Below are 21,274 nucleotides of genomic sequence, written 5' to 3' on the forward strand. Positions count from 1 at the left end.
AAACACTTCTTTGTCCCCACAGTTGGCTGTGGTGGGTTTTTTAAAGAACCCCAAGGTAAGTTTCATAGTTTCTCTCCTATTTTCTTCTTCATTAGATATAGGGAAGTGGATAAACAAATGAGGTAGGTAACATAGCCCATTTTATGGCAGTCTTTCAACAACATATAATTGTTAGATTGGGGGTAAAGCTGTGAAAATTATGGTAACTCTTAGTCTGTACAGTACTATACTTGTGCTGACTCTGGTTTTCATCAAAAATGGGTAGTGAGCTCAGTCTAGGATGGCAAATACAGGGTAGAAGTTCTGCTACCCATTGAGGTAGCTTTGAGCTCATATGAAATACCACCAAATGCCCAGGGCAGATCCTCTCAGAAGGCTTTTATTTTGCTGAGACCAAAAGAAAAGCTATCAGAGAGTTGGGAAGCTCCAGTTCCTCTGCAGTTTTCTCTGTTGGCTGCGCAAACAGTTTTCAAAGTGTTTTGGAGGAAAATGGGCATCAGAAGTCTCTTACTTTCACCCTGCTTAAGTGAGAAAATGAGCAGGGAGAAATGAAAGGAATGATTTCTCTGTGCAACAAGATATTTTAGGAGAGTGGCAGGGGGCATGGTGAGAGTGTGTTGTTACTCCTCTCAAAGCTTGTTGCATGTGTGAATATACAAGCTGAAATCAAGGCTTTAACTTGAGTGATCTGGGTTGGAGCCTACCCTTTCAGGAAAACCACTTTCCTCTGGTTCCCTATTTCGGAAACTGCTCTGCTATATTCCTTCTAGTTTATATGCTGCAAAGGCATTCGAGTAAACCCATAGTGAACTGTGGGTTGGAAAGGCAGTGCTGCCTTTACCTAGGACAGTCTCTGTCATGCAAAACCTTTCATTGTTCAACCACTGTTGGCAGACCCTTTCTTTTCTAGCTCAGTAACCACAGCTTGTTTTTTACTACAGGTTTTAACATATGGTTTTACTTAACATTAACTACTTGATAAAAAAATGAACTTTTTTTTTCCAAACCAATCTTATGTTTTATTCTACATTTAATATTTTGTATGAGGTGGTTAGATTTGTTCTCTGTTTTGAACTCCTGGGATTTGTTCATTTGTATATTTTTAAATGCATATCTTTTCATTTAATCTTAAATTCCAAGTATCATCTTTTCACTTTTCTGATCTGGAATTAATTAAGGTGTCTCAAGAAAAGTGTACATCCTCCATCTTTTGATTCCCTGTGAGCCAACATTGTATGGCAGAAAAAGCCTTCTCTGGGGACTCTATGACACACTTCAGATTAAGTCAACCAATGTGGAACGGGATCAATTAATTGCCTTTAAAACACACCAGGCTTTGGAGATCATTAAAATAATATTGATGCCTGTACCTGAAACAAAAGGTGCATGAACCAACTTGTACCATGATGGCAAAACCACCTGATAAGTATACTTGGTTTATGGAGATTTGATGGAACTCATGTGCCATTCAGTCAAGTTCTCAAATTCTCCAGAATTGTGAAAATATTATGCAGTGTGAATAACCTAACCTGGACAAGAGCTAGCAATTACTGAGGGTAAGATTGGTGCTTTAAGTGCTCTGTTTCAGCTGCAATTTTCCACCTATCTTTTACTAAAATATCACTAATCTAAAAATAAATAAATAAAGCTCTTTACAAGATACAAGAAATTCCAGTAATTCAGGAAAATTGCGTTATTTTTGTGAATTACCTAAAATAGTTGCTATATAAAATAAATATGGAAGAGGTAATACATAAAACAAGAACAAGAACAACACCTACACCAGCCAGCACAGGTTTAGGAAGGGCAGGTCCTGTCTGACCGATGTGATCTCCTTTTATGATCAGGTGACCTGCCTGGTGGATGAGGGGAAGGCTGTGGATGTGGTCTATCTGGACTTCAGCAAAGCCTTTGACACTGTCTCCTACAGCATTCTCCTGAAAAAGCTGGCAGCCCAGCTTGAACAGGGGCACTCTGTGCTTTGTTAGGAACTCGCTGGAGGGCCGGGCCCAGAGCGTGGTGGTGAACAGTGCTGCATCCAGTTGGTGGCTGGTCACTAGTGGTGTCCCCCAGGGAAGAGTATGTGGCCCAGTTCTGTTTAATATCTTTATTTATTATTTAGATGAGAGGATTGAGTCCACTATCAGCAAATTTGCAGATGACACTAAGCTGGGGGGAGTGTTGACCAACTAGAGGGACCTGGACAGGCTGGAGAGTTGGGCTGATTCCAACAGGATGAGGTTCAACAAGGCCAAGTGCCGGGTCCTGCACTTTGGCCACAACAACCCCCTGCAGCACTACAGGCTGGGGACAGAGTGGCTGGAGAACAGCCAGGCAGAAAGGGACCTGGGAGTTTAGATTGACAGGAAGCTGAACATGAGCCAGCAGTGTGCCCAGGTGGCCAAGAAGGCCAGTGGCATCCTGGCCTGTATCAGGAACAGTGTGGCCAGCAGGACCAGGGAAGTGATTCTTCCCCTGTACTCAGCACTGGTGAGGCCACACCTGGAGTACTGTGTCCAGTTCTGGGCCCCTCAGTTCAGGAAGGATATTGAGGTGCTGGAGCAGGTCCAGAGAAGAGCAACGAGGCTGGTGAAGGGACTTGAGTGCAAGTGCTATGAGGAGAGGCTGAGGGAGCTGGGGTTGTTTAGCCTAGAAAAGTGGAGCTCAGGGAGACCTCATCGCTCTCTACAACTCCCTGAAAGGAGGTTGTAGCCAGGTGAGGGTTGGTCTCTTCTCCCAGGCAGCTATCAGTAAGACAAGAGGGCATGGTCTTAAGCTGTGCCAGGGGATGTTTAGGTTAGATATTAGGAAGAAATTCTTTACAGAGAGGGTAATAAAACACTGGAATGGGCTGCCCAGGGAAGTGGTGGATTCTCCATCCCCGGAGATCTTTAAGATGAGACTGGATGTGGCACTTAGTGTCATGGTCTAGCAACCACAGCATTGTTGGATCAAGGGTTGGACTTGATGATCTGGGAGGTCTTTTCCGACCTGGCTGATTCTATGATTCTATGATTAGGTTAAGTCTTAGGATGTATTGTGGGTTGTGGCAAGGTTTAAGTAGTGTGGTGCCTTTATAGAAGGACATGAGGGACTGCTCTGTGTCAGACAGAGGCAGATCCAGCCAGCTCCAGTGAACCCACTACAGGAAACAGCTGAGCCCATGAACTACCTTGGTGGCACCTCCAGGGGAACATATTTAAGAAAGGTTAAAAAATGTTGTACATCAGTGTCAGAATTGAGGGAAAAAGCATGAGAAATAAAACTGTGAACACCAAGGGAAGAGAGAGAAGAAGAAGGAGATCATCCAGGCACTGAAGCATCTGTGGAGGAGAAAAGGCTGGAGCAGTTATTTCTCTGCAGACCGTGGAAGAACCACACTGAAGCAGATATCTGTGCTGCAGCCTGTGAAGGACCCCACATTGGAAAGGTGGAACTCTCATAAAGGAACCATGGAGGACCCCCAGTGGAGCAGTCTTATCCTAAAGGATTGCAGCCCATGGGAAAGTTCTACAGTGAAATAGGAAAAAAAATGTGAGGAGAAAGGAGTGACACAGATTAAGTGTTATGAACTGACCACAATTCCCATTCCCCATCCCACTGCACTGCTCGATGGGGAGGAGAAGGTAGAGAGGTCAGGAATAAAGGAGTGGTACTAAGTCTGGGAAAAAGGGAGGGGTGGAGGGAAGGTGTTTTAATCTGTCTTTCTCACTATGTGAGCCTGTTTTATCTAGCAGCAAAATAAATTAATTTTCCCCAAATCACTTCTATCTTGCCCACGACAGTAATTGCCAAGTGTTCTCCCAGTCTATATCTGAACACACAGATTTTTTCATCTTATTTTGTCCTCCTATCCTTTTGAGGAAGGGTTGTGAGAGAGCAGCTGGGCGGGCATGTGGCAGATGGCAAAGGTCATTCCACCACATAGATAGACTGAACTGGCATTATAGCTTTGAAGTAGTACAGGGTACCTAAAATATATGCTCTCAAAACAGAGCCTACTCATCACAAGTACAATTCATTTATACCCTTATCCAATATGCTTTTAAGGTATGACCAGTTGTTTCATATATTTAAAAATAAATTACACATGGAATTACAACATAAAGTAGATTTTTTTCTAATTCAGCTAAATACTGAAATGCAAAAGGGGTTTATCATATTGTCACCTAGATATCAGGCTCAGATTTATGTAGTTTTTCATGCAAGGTCTTAGAATGTTTATCCTAAAAGTTAGTTATCAACTAACTTAGAAGATGGTTATCAACCTATATATTTCATTTTCTTTTATTATCTGTATATCCCATATCCTATCTTTATAGACACACAATAGCAGCTTCAAAGGTCTCATTGCCTGTTCAGCTTTGAACCTATATTCTGTTATTCTGTACACTTGGCAAATACTGTCAAAAACTTTCTAAGTCGTACTGAGTTTGTGCACAGCTAAGAGTATAAAAAAAGAAACCACAGAAATCTTATGTGCAGAGTGTTATATTCTTGTACATGAAATGTTCTTTGTAAATCTAATATGCTAATGTGCAACAGATAAGGAGCATATTTTGGAATGGATAAATTCAGATGTAAAATGCATTTTTAAATAAATTCAGTGTCCTGCATCAGGTGGAAATGTGCTTTCATAGTTAAGTGGTTATATATATATTTTTCCCTCTATTTGTGTGAGTGTAAATTTGTACACTACAAGAACTAGAAGTGTACCCTTCTTGATTTACAAGTGGGTTTAGTATTATTTCAACCTTATTTTTAGTCAAATTTATGTGTACATACTAAACATACAAAATGCTGAACATTCTCCTATTTGTCTTCATTCCAGTATTTAGGAACATATTATGCTTCTAGGTATAATGCTTGTGGAGAGTTTTGGAAAAGAGCTCTACCAACACCTCCCACAAAAGACTGATTAAGTGGTTCAGGAAATTGCAGGTCTGAAAAAGTCTTCCTTGACTAAATGAATCAACCATAAGCATTTACCACTGTCAGAAAATTAGGTTACAGATGATATAAGCCAGTTTTCTGTGGAATTCCATTCAGGAATAAGTTAATTTTACATTTGCTGCTTTCTTTAAGTTGTAGTGACAATGATAAAATATCCATGATCAACAGTGGCTTCAGCTTTTGAATCTCTGGGATGATTTGAAATTACTTTTTGTTTCTTTTCAAGTTGTTCCAATGCATGCCTGGAGCCCTCATTAGAGTGATCTTCATGCAAGGCCTGCCCGCTTCCCAGCTATCATCCACCTCCTACTTTCCATTTTTGTCTATAGTAAAGCTGCATCCGGCAAACCCTTGGAAATACATGCTGTGGTTACTAATTACTTGGGCTGATTTACTTAGTTATGTGTTCCAGCACAATTAAGTCCTTTCTTTCTCTATTGTATCTGCCTCATTATTAGTTATAATGGTGACATTTATACTGTAAATGGGATGGAAGCATGAAAGGGAAACTGTGTGTAAGGATAGGACCGTTGTGCAAGGGATGAATAAGTACTGAACTGTTAAGGCTAATTGTAATATAAGAATATGGCTTCAAAGGTTTTGTTTGTATTGTCTTCAAAATATTTTTGAGGAAGGGTTTCAAGGTTATAGACCCACCCACAGCTGTGTTAAAATATGTGTGCAGATGAGCACAGGGATAATAAGCAGTACATAATATGAGGTATATTTCTATGAAATTGCATGTATTTAGAATGTCTAAATAAGAATAAAGGATTATTTCTCAAGGGAATGACATTTAAGAAGCAGACAATAACAAAAACAAAATAATGAAAATGCATTTCAGGGACTATACTTTGGCAAGACAGTTGGCTATCCTAAAATAACAACTTATAGAGTAAAATTCCAGCCACACTTCTATTTTCTGAAAATTCAAGTTTATAAATTACTTGTAAATATGTGTGGGTAGATATTTTTTTAACTTATGTTTCTCTCTCCATATCAATTATCAAAAAAGAAAAGTGATACTTAGATATTCAGTTGAAGGAATCTGCCCTCCACTCTCTCTCCTCCACACCCCCTCTCCACACACCCCCAAAAAAAGAAGTTTTAGTTTAGTCCTAAGACTTAATTTAGTAGTTAGGGAGTGTCCAGATATTAAAATACTGTATCTTTCTGATACACAGATGTGTTTTAACGGAAGAAAAAGCAGCTTGATTCCTAGCTTACCCCTTTGTCAGATGCCAAATCTTGCAACCGAATTTTTCGTTGTATTTTCTCCACACTTGGCTTTTTCTTAGCTCTCCTATCACCTCCACATTAGTTGACTTCACAGAACTTGATTTTAAATACTAGCAGCCACGCAGAAGAATTATTCCAGAGAACCACTTTTCTTGTTTGTTTCTTTGTAGCATCTTATGACTTCTAGAACTAGTTCCATGAACAGTTATCAAGAATTTAGCTACATATTTCAGGAGAGGACAGGAGTAGAAGGATGGCTAAAGCACTCCATAAAATTATTGTTTGTCCTGCACTCAGAGATTTCCTGTGTCATATCAAATAAGTCTGTCATCTCACAGTGGTTAAGAGGGAGATACCATTATTAAGAAAGTGAGGTTGCACATTAATAGTTTTTAGATAGCATCTCTTAACAGGAGATTTGATCAGGTTTGTATTTAGTTCTGGAATTTCAGAATTGTATTTTAGGGATAGATTTGCATGCTCCTACATAGTATGTTGCATTGCCATAATACTTAATGTGAGAAGAAAGACTTCTTGGGTTTGACAGTGGAAGGAGTTGTGGAGGAAGAAAGACTCTCAATACAAAATGAAGATGGAAAAAGAAACACAAACCAGTGCAAATACTGTTGCAGTGAATAGTATCATTTACTAGTAAAAAAATAAATATCTTTGAGATGTCTTTCAAATAAAATTTTTCATATTAGAAAATATTCTAATATTCTTCTTGTTGTTGAGCTGTTTGCTGTTGGAATATACTTCATTGACTCAATAGAAGGAGAAAAAGCAAACATTTCATCATAAGGCATCATCTGGTAAACACTTTAGGAGGAGAGGTAATATCAAATCTTAGTTTTGAAGCTCTGCCTGTAGTCAAATCAAGTTAAAAGCAAAGGCTAAAACAATCATAAACAACATTTGTAGACCATCTCCTGTTTAAAATTGAAGAGGTTTCCTGCCATTAAAAGACACAAATTTTTGTTTTGAAAAAAACCTGCAGGATTACTGTATTCACCATAGATGACTGTTCTTTTTTCAAATGAAGGTTCCAATTCCAAACCACCAGAGGTTTTTGATGGAAGAAGCTCACTATTAATCTGCGGACTATGGTTGATTCAAGAGCGAATAGGATAAACTAGTGTGACCTGACACTGCAGAGAATGTAGTAGAAATGTTACTTGGCTTATAATCCTGAAATAGTCCTGTCTGTTCCACTCTTCATCTAAATTTTAGATGAAATAGTCTCTCACTCAGTGTCTCTAGAAATATGAACAAGGGTTAGAATAACTTTTGAAGAAGTCACAAATTACAAAAGCAAAACAAACAAGATTTTTGGAAAGGATAGAAGAAACCACTATGGAATATGCCTGCTGGTAAATGGCTCATTTTCACAATGCCACATAGTTGCATATTTTCCTTAACTGGAGTTATTCTTCCTTGAGTTTTCTTTGGGTTTATTTCTATATGAGAACTTCCTTCTTGAACTACTTGTTCCACTGTTCATTTTGAATCTTGTTCTTCTTGCAGCCATGACAGATGTTTTCCTGACATTTTAGCTCTTATTTAATTCACTATAAAATTTTGGGATTAATTTCTCTCAGATGACCCTCTAATACTCTGGCAATGCCTAACTCAATCTGCCATTCTATATATCTTTCCAGAATTTACTGAAATGGTCTCAATTTTTTTTTATTGTAGGTTTCATATATACTGGAGAAGTTGTACATCGAATGCTAACAGCTACCCAATATATTGCACCCTTAATGGCAAATTTTGACCCCAGTGTATCAAGAAATTCAACAGTCAGATACTTTGATAATGGTATGTAGCAGTCCTTCACAAATGAATGTGTCTGTATCCCTTGACTCTTCTTATTTTCTTAACTATTTTTGAGAGAAACATTGAAGATTTTTTAAAATTTTTTTGGTTCTTTTTTTTTAACTCCCAAGCTGTATAAAGGATGTAACTAGACATACATAAACAGTTCTTAATTTAGAAAGCAGTTAAAGAGTCATGAATGCTTTTTCCTTATCAAACAGATATCTTCTGGAGGTTGAAGTGCATCAACTCAAACTAGCAATGCATTTTATCAGCTTTAAAAGGAAAAATCTGTCTTGTATAAAAGTGTAAGTTCCTGCTATTTCAAAATATATATATATAGAGAGAGAGAGAGAGAGAGAGAGTAAATACCATTTACCCACTACCTAAAATGAAAATAGCATTTGTGGAATGCAATAGCAAGAATACACGGAAGCAGGGCAGGCAAAAGGTTAATAAACCTGTCAATGACTAAGTGCATGGAGTCCCAGGATTGGAATCCAGGACATTCATCTACACCATGAATTCTCAACAGTTCCTTGTAAAAAAGATTGAAAGAGTAAAAGGCTAACTGCAGTGTTATGCTTGAAACTCTGTGAGATATTTCAAAGGCCTTGAATGTGTGGATATTTTTCTCTTGAATTCAGTTATAATCGATATTTCAGAAATGTAATCCATGTGGTTAAAAGGCAGTGACTGTCTATTCTGAATTTAAAACTTAGACAGTTTAGTATCATGACTTAATATCATCAGATCCATGATTTTTAAATCTTCCTGGATACGCATGGATTAATCTGTATGTTTATTTATAGTGAATTTAAGCATAAATTTACAACATGTTCAAAATATATTGTATTTCCAACCAGGTGTGTTACTTTTTGTTTTTTGGAACAGTGATCAATATGCATTGTATAACTTTTGTACCTAGTCATAACCTAGTCATAACTACAATCTAGTCATTGCAGCATATGTTTGTTAAAAAACCAATAAAATACTTACATGAGAAAATCCTACTCCTTACATGAAGAATTTCAAAGAGAAAAAATATAATTTTGATTTCATAAATTATTTAACATTATAGCCTGAGATTTTTCATCTTTTCTTAAAGAATCTGAGGATTCTGGGGAAGACATTGCTAATTCTCATTGCATTCCAGACTTCCAATCTTCAAATGAGGTGAATCAAGCTGTATCACATGGCTTTCATGACAAGGTTAAACAATTCTTTGAGATTTTGGATCCCCCTTCACGTGTAAGGCATGATCTTTTGAACTCCATGTGCTTTAGGACAAAGAATTGGCTATCTTACCACAAATAAAAAGGAACTGAGCAGATTGTATTTTCAGCACCTTATTTCTTACGTCCATGTTTTCTCCCCATGAATAAGTGTACTGATTTACAGCAGCATCTGTAGTAGGCAAGCACAAAGCATGGGGTCCATCAAGGTCTCGCTGACAGAGCTTACTGCAAGGAGTTTAGGCACACACAAATCTTCCTAAAAGCCCTGGGAATGAGATGACAGTTTTGGTGGCAGATGATTTTCATTTTTGGGTAGGGGTCTGAGATGCACATAGATCTGAAGTACTCAAAGACCAACCATAAGAAATTCTGTCTGTTTTTATTCCAATAATTTTATAATTAATAATTATATATTAAAATGTAAGTATTATAATATTATTATATAATACATATATTTTTAAAAGTCAGCCTACCTTTAAATAAAATTTAATACAATCATAAATAAATATTCAGAAAGCAGTTAATGAGTGTGGTCACAAACCAAAAAATGCACTGTGTGTACAATTAATGAGTATGTACTACATCTATGAAAGACACAAAAGACAATAATGTGCTGGACTTAGTGCAGTGTGTACCCAAACTTTCTATGCTCATAGTTTCATGACTTCACCTGCCAAGATGTGTTCATGAGATTTACATCACAGAAGATTTGTGACAAAAGATGTTTCAAGGATATATCAAAAATATTTTGAGCTGGGTACATACTGAGCCATCATGAACACTCCAGGAAAAAAGGAAATTAAAGTGTGAATCAAAGCACATGACTCCACTAATGCTGAAGAGAGAAGTTGTTGAGGAAGCCGTATAAAGACAAAAATGTTGGTTTTCATAAACACAGTTTTAGTGATAAGTGTCTTTCAGTCAAGCTGCTTGAAAATAACCTTCAACATCTATAAAACATGCTCACAGGGTATGCAAGTTGCTTGGGGTACATTTTTGCTGTGGTAAGTGGATATTCAGCTAGTGAACTCCCATGAATATTAACAAGCCTCTTGCAACTAAATCTCTGCATACCAGACTCAATATTTACCCTATGCATGAATTCTTAGTGAGTTTGATTTAAACTACATTTATTTAATGCAAAGACCTAACATTTTTCAACTTGCAGAACCTCAGCAAGGACTTGCACCATGCAGAAAATAGTTTATGCTATTTAATTAATGCATAGTTAATGGAAGAATTCAAATTCCTCAAATAAGAACTTTTACTAAGCAGGTGATGCTATTAGCACTTCACATTTCAAAGTCATCTGGGTTTATGTATATGGTGCAAAAAAGCCCCTGCAGAGAAGTGGTAATGGCAGCACACCTGAACTCTGAGTGCTGGATCCTACCTTTAGTGATTGTTGATTCCAGACACTTTACTTGACCACTCCTGCTTTAGCAGTAGTCAAGGTGCTTATGTGTGGCACTGTGGTGTCTACTTGTAAGAGGATTTCAGTTAGACTTGAGTTTTTAATATCTTTGGCATTTCAAGGTGTGGAGCTGAAAGTTGACAAAAAGAGGCTAGTCACTGTTCTTGTTTCAAGTAACTGAAGTTAAGTACTTTTCCTACAGTCAGTTAATGTATTTCTTACATTTTTTCTTCCCTTTGCCTCTCTACCCCCGCTCTGGGGTTCACAGGCACAGCACTAGTTGTCCAGTGGGACCATGTACATCTACAGGATAATTACAACCTGGGCAGTTTCACTTTTCAGGCCACCCTTCTCAATGATGGGCGTATCATTTTCGGCTACAAAGAAGTAAGTCGAGTCTAAAAATTATCATTTAAGTGGACAAATTATATCTACCAGGATTTTCCCTGTCAGGGAAGGGGGAAGGTATTTTTTTTCCGTGGGGGGAAGGTATTTGAAAGATCAGCTATAAGATCATTTCATTATATTGTTCATAAGATCACTATTTTGTTGAAAATAATGTTTTATTGTAAAAATGTTGTTCATATGATGGACTTAAAAACCATCAACATGACTCAAATGTGTTACTCCTGGATTTCAACTGGACTTTTTTGGGTGGTTGTAAGTGTTGAGTGTTTAGTAAATTCTTGGGGTTTTAAGTAAATTCCTCTTGGGTTTTAAAAGGTAGGGTCTAATTTGCCCAATTAATTCACCCAATTTTGACCTATTTGAAAATACTCTAGAATCAATGGTTAGTATTAAAAGGTCACCTTTTTCCTGCAGCTGTCATTTCTAGCAACTCACATATTTCAAAGTTCATATATTTCAAATGAGAAATAACTGGTTTGTATCACTAGATCTTTGAGGTTTTCCATCTGTTTGGTGATAAAACTGCTTAGATTGAGGCCATTTGGTTTGGCTTTATAGCACCAATATGTTGTATTGGATGGCTTCTTCTGCGTTCTCCGGGTGTTTCAGAATTCCAGTTGTTGCTTTAGGTGATTTTCTTTTCTTTCTTGAGTTCTGGAGGCTGTAGCCTAGTTGAATTTTGGTACTTTTGCCAGGAAATGTTGGAGCAGATGATCCTTGAAGTCCCCTTTCAGCCTGGTATTCTATGATTCAATGCTTCTGTGATTCATGCAAATGAGAATCAGAAAGTAGACAAGCTCAAATCTCTAGGGTCAAAGAATTTCTCTTTCTTTCTTTCTTTCTTTCTTTCTCGTTAGTTTGTTTTGGTTTGGTTTTTGGTTTGGTTTTGTTAGTTTAATCTCAGTTTGGCATGCAAACTGTGACTTTCTCTTTAAGATGTAAGTCTCTGTTATACTCCTTGTGGTAAAAGAAATGTAATCAGTGATACAACTGATTGTCCAGCCTTGGAGAAATCTGTTTTCTTTTTTCTCTCTGATGTATTGTAGCCGTGCACCTTTAATGTAGCAGAAATAATAACACTCTATCCCCTTCACTAGAAAGCTAGAGAGGATCTGGGTTAGTCTACTAGCAGCAGTCATATCTTCACCTCGCAGCCACATCTTTGCACCTTGCAAACAGAATGCTCAATCTGTTTTGTAGAAGCAAGAAACTTCTGGTATGCCCACATACCTGGCTATCCTTTTCTTATAAAAGACATGCTGATGCAAGGTCTGCTTAGATTCTTTTCCTGAATGTTGGGTACAGGCTAGAGTCTTCACCTACAAAAATGCAGTTTCTTTGCATTTTGAATCCAACTTCATGTAAGCTTTACTCTACATAGTACTATAGAGCTTATGCTTGATCAAAGAATTGTGGACTAGAGCTTCATTTATCTCCTGTTATTGAATTCTTTTCAAAGAAAGGCAAAAACTTCTAAAGACTGCTGAAAATTTCCTGCCTTCAAGACCCAGAGAGATTGGGAGGGACAGTACTTCCATTTGTAATTTTAAGATAATTTTGTCAAGAACTGTGTATGCATTCAGACATTAAAATGGTGACATTTTCAGGAGTCTACTATTCTCTGCCCTCTCTGTTACTCTCCAGCCCTGTGCAAAATGAATTTAATGTCAGTGATACTAATTGCTGCTCTAAACTGAAAGTACCTTGCATTCATTTTGCATAAAGGTAATTGATGATGCAGAGTGTCAGGTAGTGGAAAACTTTATTCATTTAGGAAGAAGGAAGAAATGGGCCACCTCCTTTACAACAAGTGATTCCCTAGAATCGTATGCAAGTGTGTCATTTAATCTGTGGATAAACAATTTCTGTGTTACAATGGCACAGGCTGCTTGCTCTCATTAAGGTACTGGAAGTTTCCTCCAAAACCACAGTGTTTTTGTGGGGAGGAGCTATGAATGTCCTTTTTGTTAATTTTGAGACAGAAAACTGGAATTTACAAATCAAATAATATTCTTTTTTCCTACTGCTGAATTTTTTAACTCATCCCCTTGTCATGAGTTATTCTTGTCCTGAATGGAATTATTAAATATCACTTTAGAGCTATTGCATATAGCTAAGGAAAGAGACTTTTAAAATTATAATAGTAACACACTAATGATCTGTAAATCTTTTGACAAAATATTTTTGTAAAATTTTAGAAAGTTAAAATTAGTTTATACCATTAGAAATTGCTTGGGGAATAGATTAGGAGGCTGAGACTTCCAGAAGACTGCTTTCTTTATTTATAGCTTTTACTCCATTACAACGACCTCAGCTTTTCTCCTAAATGTGGAAAACTAAATAAAATTGCCAATCACTGATCAGACACAAGTTGTCTGAAAAGAACAAACAAGACACTTACAAATTTAAACTTGATTTTAGTCTTGATACATCTGGCTAGGAACTTATTTACTTTCCAGTTCAGAATCCATTGCTTTCTGAGGAAGTCCTTCCTTCTGGAACCATTTCTCTTGCTGGTGAGTCATGTTGTCATTAAGTCCAGTAGGATTACTTATGTAAGTGCTCACTAGCACGACTAAAAGTTGCACAAGAAGATTTCTACTGTCTTTTTGGTGCCATTTTATTTTAGCATCACAGTCCATCAGAAATGACAGTGATGTATGGCAAATCTGCAAGGTCTTCAAGGCATTGTCATTGAAATCTTCAAGCTGAAGCACCATGTAAGAAATGTAGCAGACAGATTGCCAGTAACTTTATAAAGCATCCCATAGGGCCTCTACGCTAGTGACACATTTATCTTGAAGAATCTACCTTTAAAATAACTGTTTATACATTTGAGGGAGGTACAAGTAGGGACTTTTATGTCTAAAGCACTTTGGGTAAGTTCTACCTTCTATTTTTTATTTTTTCAAACCATTCGAGATTCCCCTTTTTCACACCCTTACTGCTCCCAAACAAGGTTTGCTACCTCATAAACCTGTTGACCACCAAGACAAGATCTCGGCTGAGGTTTGCTGAGTATGAAAGCTATTCTGCCCAATTTTCTGCATTCTGTTGTTTTCCCAGTAGAAGGCAACATGAAGTTCACAATTGTTATCCAAAATCTAGAACAGATTTTGAAAAAATAAACATTTAGAAAAGGAGTTGAATCGTCAGGATAGAGAAATATGGAGACATCAGAATATCTTTCGGAAGTGTTAAATGTTAGGAGAAGGAGCTGTATAGTCAAGTTTTCAAAACGTGAAAACAATTTGAAATATAGCAAGGTCCTATAGCAAGCAAAATATTTATTTATTTATTTATTTTGCAATTTACTTTGTTAACAGCGCACATACCTTCAATTTTAAATATCACTTTGCTTATGCTGACTGTTAGAATTCTGGCAAAGGGCCAATATGTCAGGAAACAGTTAACAAGAAAATTTTATTGATGCACCTCTACTACATATGAAATACATTACAGTGCAAACTAGCCAACAGAACAAAGTAGTAAAGAAAAATTTCTGTGAAGGCATATTTGTTAGGAATTAGTAGTGAATACTCATTTCTTATGTTCTAAATTTCACTCAAGTTCAATTCTCAAGAGTTTTGCTTCTAAGTGAACAAAATAACTGTTCTGTATAGTCTTTTCCCATTGATGCTTAGAGCTAATGTTCCTTAGAGTATCATTTTGTTTCTTTTTCTGTCAGTGATTAATACAGGAAAAAATAGGCAAAGGTACCACAGATCTTGTTAATCGTTTAGGGTATTTTTCTTAATTTCAGTAGCCTGAAGGCTTTCTTTCTTCATTTAAATAGTAATGACACTCTGTCTATGTGGTCATCCGGAAACCATTATTAAAGTTGAAATGCTTGTTCAAATTCCCAATATAAGAAGTTTGAAAAAAATTCTAAAAGAAACTTGTAGTATAATTTCTTTCTCTTGTGAAAGGGAGACAGAATTGAATGAAACTGGTAAAGTACTAGCACTTAAATAAAATTTATGCTCCTGCTATGTGTGGTGAAAATACACTGTTTTCAGAAACAAGACTACAAACTTTGTTATTGTTGCCTGAAAACTAACAGAAATTAAAAAAAAAAAAAAAAAACAAAAAAAAAAACCCAACAAAAAAAACAAACCAAAAAACAAACATCATCCTGATGGATGTTCTGCTTATGTTATATGTGCCTGGCATTTCTTTACCTCTTTTATTGTTATCAAAAATATTAACATGCAAACAGGATCTTTGATTTTTGAGGTTGTCATTTTATGCAATTTAAAACTCATGAGTAGGTTTCATGTAGTTTAGCCTGTGGAGTAATTAACAGCTATTTAGGAAACTGTCAGTGAAAACACTATATAGGCACTATTATGTTGTTCCTCATTATTATTTTGCAACAATCTCTGGTCTTTTACTCAGTTTTGAAGTGAGGCAGTAATTGCACCCTGCTTACCATTTCCTTCAGAATAAGGTTAGAGGCCATGATTTTCTTCCTTTTTGAAGGATGAGATTCTGGCATGACCTCAAAGTTGAAAAGAATTACTGGTCCCAGTGATAGATAGAATGCAGAATGAATTCTAAATACCTTTCTCCCCATTGTCAAGGTATATAATTCAAAATGTGGACATTAATGGCCTCAGTGCTAGTGTGCATTTATTCATAAACTAGTGACTTGTACAACACAAAAATTCATATTTTCTGTGGTAGAGCTAGCATACACTTTGGAATTATTCTAGCTAAAAAGTATTCTCTGAAGGTAATGCCATAAAATCACTGCCACCCTTTAGCAATCACTTGCACATTCTTAACTTACTGTTCAGCTATTTCACATGTTGACCTGTTATGACATATCTTGCCATTCAGGTGAAGAATTCAGAACAGGAGCTATCTGCTTGCTACCAATGTTTTGCTCTAATTTTCAGCAAATTATTTTAATATTTACTACAAGTCTTCTGTCAAAAGGGCATGTTTCCTAATAGGCCGGCGTGTGGCAAAAGCCCATTTTATCTTGACATCTCGTGTAAAGATTTCACCTGTAATATGGCACTCAGTAAACTCATTACAAATTTCTTTTTCCCACCTTAAAAAATAGATATATATTTTTGTAAATACAGGTTTAATTACACTAATTTTTCAGGAGAATAAGAGTGTTCCTGAATCATGGTTTCCCTTCTAGTTTGACTGCATTTCTGTCTGTATGACTGTTTGACACAGGCTGCCCTTCAGTTTGAAGTTGGCTAAAAAATATGATTTTTTTTTTTAAGCTTACACAAGCACTTGCTCCTAAACCCTATTTCTAAAACATATATCTAAACTTCTTTTATTAGACTGGACCCTACTATAACTTCCTTATTTGTTTTAGAAAATTATTCCACAAGTTCCTTACTCTCACTAGAATGCCCAGTAGAAGAGTGTGGACATCTTCAGGGATTTTGGCAAAATCTACTGAGTTATTTCTGCTAGGAAATTTTCTAATTTCTCCTGAACCAAGTTGAAATGAAACTAAATTTATTTTAAAAAATCCAAACCCAAAACAAAATCACCTGTGGCATTAGTACTGCAAGAATCTATTACTCCTTCCTAGGAGGGGTGAAAAAAAAAAAGAGAAAAATTAGTTTGCTGTTTTCATAATTTTTGAGGGAAGTTGTTCAATAATTCACAAATTCATAACAAACATGTGAAAAGGCACTAGACTAAAAATAAAGTAGTCTTATTCAAGGAGATCTGAGTGCAACTTCCTCTGATTTACACTTACCCACACAAATTAGTATGATTCTTTTCATGCATCAGACACAATTTGTGCCTTGAGCTGCCAATTTTACCAGTATATTTTGTCACACATACTCATAATGCTGATTCCAACTACATTCTCTGTCCTTTCTTCATCTGTTGTTCCCTCCCTAACTTGGAAAAGAAACAGTCATTGCATCTTTCAAAACAGTGCTTTTTCTAACTTAATTTTCAATAATATCTCTAGAGTATCCTTGCAATTCCTTAAGACAGTTTCTTTGACAGCTAATGTAAGCTTTTCTTAGTACTCTGCAACTATGAATAATTCCCTTATTTTGTTTATATTTACATTCTGGAGAAAATTTATAGACTTATTTCTGATCTTAGTGAGTCTTTTATTTTGAAGAATTTGAAAATATGATTTCCAGCCTTCTTCTGTCGTATTCTCCAATAACTGCATCAGAGCTAAGCTGATATAAGCCAAATTTAAATTGATGTATTACTAGTATTTCCAAGCCACTTCTGTTTTTCATGTTGATTTAAGAATGTCTCATGACTTTTTTATACCACAGCAGATCATGTGTGCAAGAACTCCTAAAAAAAGTCACTAAGTTAAGTAAAAGAAATGAAAACTTATTACAATGTTAAATTCAACAGAACCTACTTTTTGTGTTAGTATTCTTAAATTCAGCTTTTACTAAACAGTTATTGGTGTAATCAGGAAAAAGCATAACTAACTGGTATTTTCCAAGGAGAACAACTGCTGATGTTTAATTCAAGTACCAGAAGTCATGACATTAATTGACATGTAGACAGAACTGAATCTTCATTCACTGGAAAAAAGTAACCAGACTTTTTAGTTTGGCACTTTTCTCCTATGTGAAAAGTACTGGCTGACAGTATAATTTTGATAGTTTTACAGAGGTAAAGCCAGAGGAGGCTATTAGATTAGCTAAACTAACACCTTGGTTCTCATTTTCTTACACTTAATCCAATTCCATCTGTCTTCAGCTTAGTAATTTCTGGTTAAATGAAGACCAACTTTGAAATAGCAGACATCCAACTGTGATCTGAAAGCAGCAATGGGTAGAGAATCATAATTGTTCTTGGTTGTTTATCCCAGTGGTTAATTACATTCAGTTATAAAAGCGTGTAGCTTATTCTACTCTGAAGGTACCTGCCTGAAGTTTCCAACTTCTGGTTATATCCTTCTGTCCTAGAATAAAAAGAAGACCCTGAGTAATTTCTCCCTGTGGTAGTACTTGTTTATGATATCTAGCCAGATTTCCATTATCCCTTTGTTGTTATCAAAAAGATAGACCAAATAGAAGCCAAATAGATAGACCTCTTTAATCCTCCTGTTAATGTCATCTGAGAACTGAAGATTACAACATATTTTTATGACACTTTTAATCTTCCTTCTCTTAATTTCTTTTTAAGAAATATATCCTCTCAAAATCTGTGTAATGTATCAGCAATGATCTAATGTTCAGGTACAAGTAAAATGACCACCCCACTCCCAGGCTATATTTCACTGTTTGTGTAACCAAATATCATATCAATTAAGTTTTCTTTCTATGATATCCCTTCTGACTGGAATTGTTCATCCAATACAATACTGAGGTTCCTTCCAGAACTGCTCCTTTCTAGACCATAGTCCCCAATCCTCTACCTCGTGCTCTTTTTTGTCTGAGTTACATCTTTGCAAATTTTGCAATGTCTAACATTGCTAATTGATCCAGGCATTTCATTAATTTTACTCTGCTAGTGCCATCTGGAGAACTGCTAGGCATGAAATTTATGTCTCCTTCTCAGTCTTTGATAGAACTTTTGAATACTAGGTCTGATATCTGGAGAAGCAAGATATGCTGGTTTTGTGTTCAATAATAGACAAGAGGGTATTGCCTTCTTCTCCCTGAGTGTTACTAGCATATCATGCTACTTTTTCTTCAACTGAGGGAAATAAATTGCTCACAATTACTACCTTTTTCTGCTTTGTCATTAACAATTGTTTTACCTGTGTTAATGTGAATATTGTTACATAAGAAGCAAAGGAAAATACATTAAAATTCAAATTAAAACCAGTAATTTCTATCTTCAATAAATTATTGGCCATATTATGCTATGTTGTATAAAATATTTTATTTAGGATTTGCAATTTACACTGACTGAATGTTCATTTTGTCAGTGTTGTTATTTTTAGCCAGAGCTTTTTTAGTTCAACATTTCATATATATCTTCCTGTTTTGTCTTCCAGATTCCTGTCGCTGTAACACAGATAAGTTCAACCAACCACCCAGTGAAAGTGGGACTTTCAGATGCGTTTGTGGTTGTGCACAGGATCCAGCAAATTCCCAGTATGTAGAATTGTAATGGTGATAATGGTTTGGAGGCTTAGAAATTACTATAAGCTAATTTTATCAAGGATGATTAGCTGCACAACAAATCACTTAGCTAATTTCAGCTTGTTAATTCAAGTGTAATTTTATTTGCTTGATAATTCCCAGTATGGCTTTTTCTGTCATTGTTTCTTTTGAACTGATAAATTAAGTAAATAAAACTAAATGGCCAGTCAAATAATATCAAATTAAACTGTCAACCAGCACAATTTGGTATTCCATAAGATACTTTATTTGGAATATGTCTCCTTATTCATAGAGAAGAAGAATCACCCTGTTCAAAAAACCCATCTGTATCTAAAAGTATCCAGGCTGGAAGTTCTTGATACTTTATATACATTTTAGTGAGAGGAAAGAAGAGGAGATGTAGTTATTAGAAAACATCTTGGGCTCACATAGTCATGGCAACAGTATTGCAGGTGACATTTGATTTTCCCTGTCTTTCAATATACTTTGTATGGCTTGGCTGAAAATGAATAGCAGGACATCAAGTGTGATTTCTTCAGTGCTTTGTTTTAACACAGTGTATACAGAACCCTTTGAGTTTGTTTAGCCTTTAGAGAATACGTTCATTTTTCGAGTCTGCTGGTTTTATTTACATATTTGGAAAAAAATTACTAAGTTCAGTTTTTAGTGATCCTCTAATAGCAGGGTGTAGATGGAAGCAGCTGTGCTTGAACTAGCCTCCTAGGAGGCACCCTGTGGTGCAGACAAAACTCACACAGACTGACCTGATCCAGCCCATCTTTAAGACAGACTGCAGATGAGGCTGACAATGAAGTTAAAAGTACCATTGCCTCTCAGCTTATCCTATATCTTTATCACATAAACATATAAACAGTCTTTAACATGAGGGAGATTAAATCCTATATGTCTGGTCATGGGGAATATGGAAAATTTCAGTACCATCTGTTACTTGTTATGAGCTCAGAGTAGTGTAAATGAGGTTGGCATGCTCAGATTTCACTTAAGAGGTCAGAAATTTGTAATTGTGATGTGCCTATGGTTGGATGGATTGGTTTTGAGTGTTTAAGAACAAATGAATCTAGGCAATCAAATTCAGTAATGTGAGTGATGTTTGCAAGGGAATGATCTGAATATTTCTGAATCTTCAGCTTGTAAGAGCTCAAAAAATGGATTCAGGTGGAAACTAGGTTGATTGACTTATGCAAATGGTTTATGAGAACAGTCACAGAGAAATTCTATGTAAGAGATGCAAGCAGCATGCAGATTTTTTGACATCAGACCTCCATAACCAAACACCACTAAAAAACCTTTTTTAGATTTACATATTTTGTATGGAAAACATATGGTATATGTGAGTCTTTATTCTAGTTTGAATGTTTCTTTCTGTAGCAATATTTTAGACACGCACCTTGTTTCACTGGCACTAAATAATGTTGGTTTTCATGAATGCAGAATTACTTACTAGTCTTCTGGTGTTAGTATTTTTGTAATTTTTTTTCTCACATGACACTTTCTGCCAAGTGAAATGAGAATATAGTGTGGGTAAGGAGTATAAAACATGCCACTGCTACAACTGTTTTGATAGCATTATTCATGTGTTACTGTTTGCAATGCAATGCTTTTCCCCCTAACTACCTCTAGCTTGCACTTCTGTGGATGGTGGTAATTCATGATTACTTTTGCTAGTTTGCAGTTTACACAAGAGCTAATATTAATCATGGGAACCCTCCTTTTACAGTAGATTTTCCTGAAGGCCAGTTGTGTTTTGCACGAAACAGGTTAATATTGATAGGCGTGGGCAATATAATAACACCTTGACAGAACTGGTAAATAATGTTGGTCCATAGAAAGCCAGTATCAGATGCCCTTAAAATATGCACATTCTTGAATTCTTGTTTTTCAGAGGTGTCAAATCAAATATGGCTAGTCAATTACTGAAAAAGTGATATGATGGAATCGTTATTTTACTTTATTTGTTAGCTCCTTAAGGCAATGGAAAAATATAAATTGCTGTCTGTCCCAAAAGAAGGCAAAGTATAGCTAGCTGCTCTAGGTTATCACTTTTGCAAAGATTTTGCCTTCAAAAGAACCCAGTCTCTCTTTATGTTCATGGCTAGTTATTAAAAACAAAA

The 21,274-nt window shown here is 36.2% G+C and overlaps 1 protein-coding gene across 2 annotated transcripts in view; it reads left to right on the forward strand.

Moving 5' to 3' along the window:
* PLXDC2 (plexin domain containing 2) overlaps positions 1-21,274 on the forward strand; it is a 254,160-nt gene that overhangs the window by 177,107 nt on the left and 55,779 nt on the right. For both annotated transcript variants that reach the window (XM_051802444.1, XM_051802445.1), the window contains exons 5-7: positions 7,888-8,010; positions 10,928-11,046; positions 19,034-19,133. In XM_051802444.1, the coding sequence (XP_051658404.1) occupies positions 7,888-8,010; positions 10,928-11,046; positions 19,034-19,133 (342 nt within the window). The remainder of the gene's footprint in view (positions 1-7,887; positions 8,011-10,927; positions 11,047-19,033; positions 19,134-21,274) is intronic.

This window comes from Manacus candei, unplaced genomic scaffold (genome assembly GCF_025592945.1).
Source record: "Manacus candei isolate 608988 ecotype Guabito, Panama unplaced genomic scaffold, ASM2559294v1 h1tg000056l, whole genome shotgun sequence".
NCBI lineage: Eukaryota > Metazoa > Chordata > Aves > Passeriformes > Pipridae > Manacus > Manacus candei.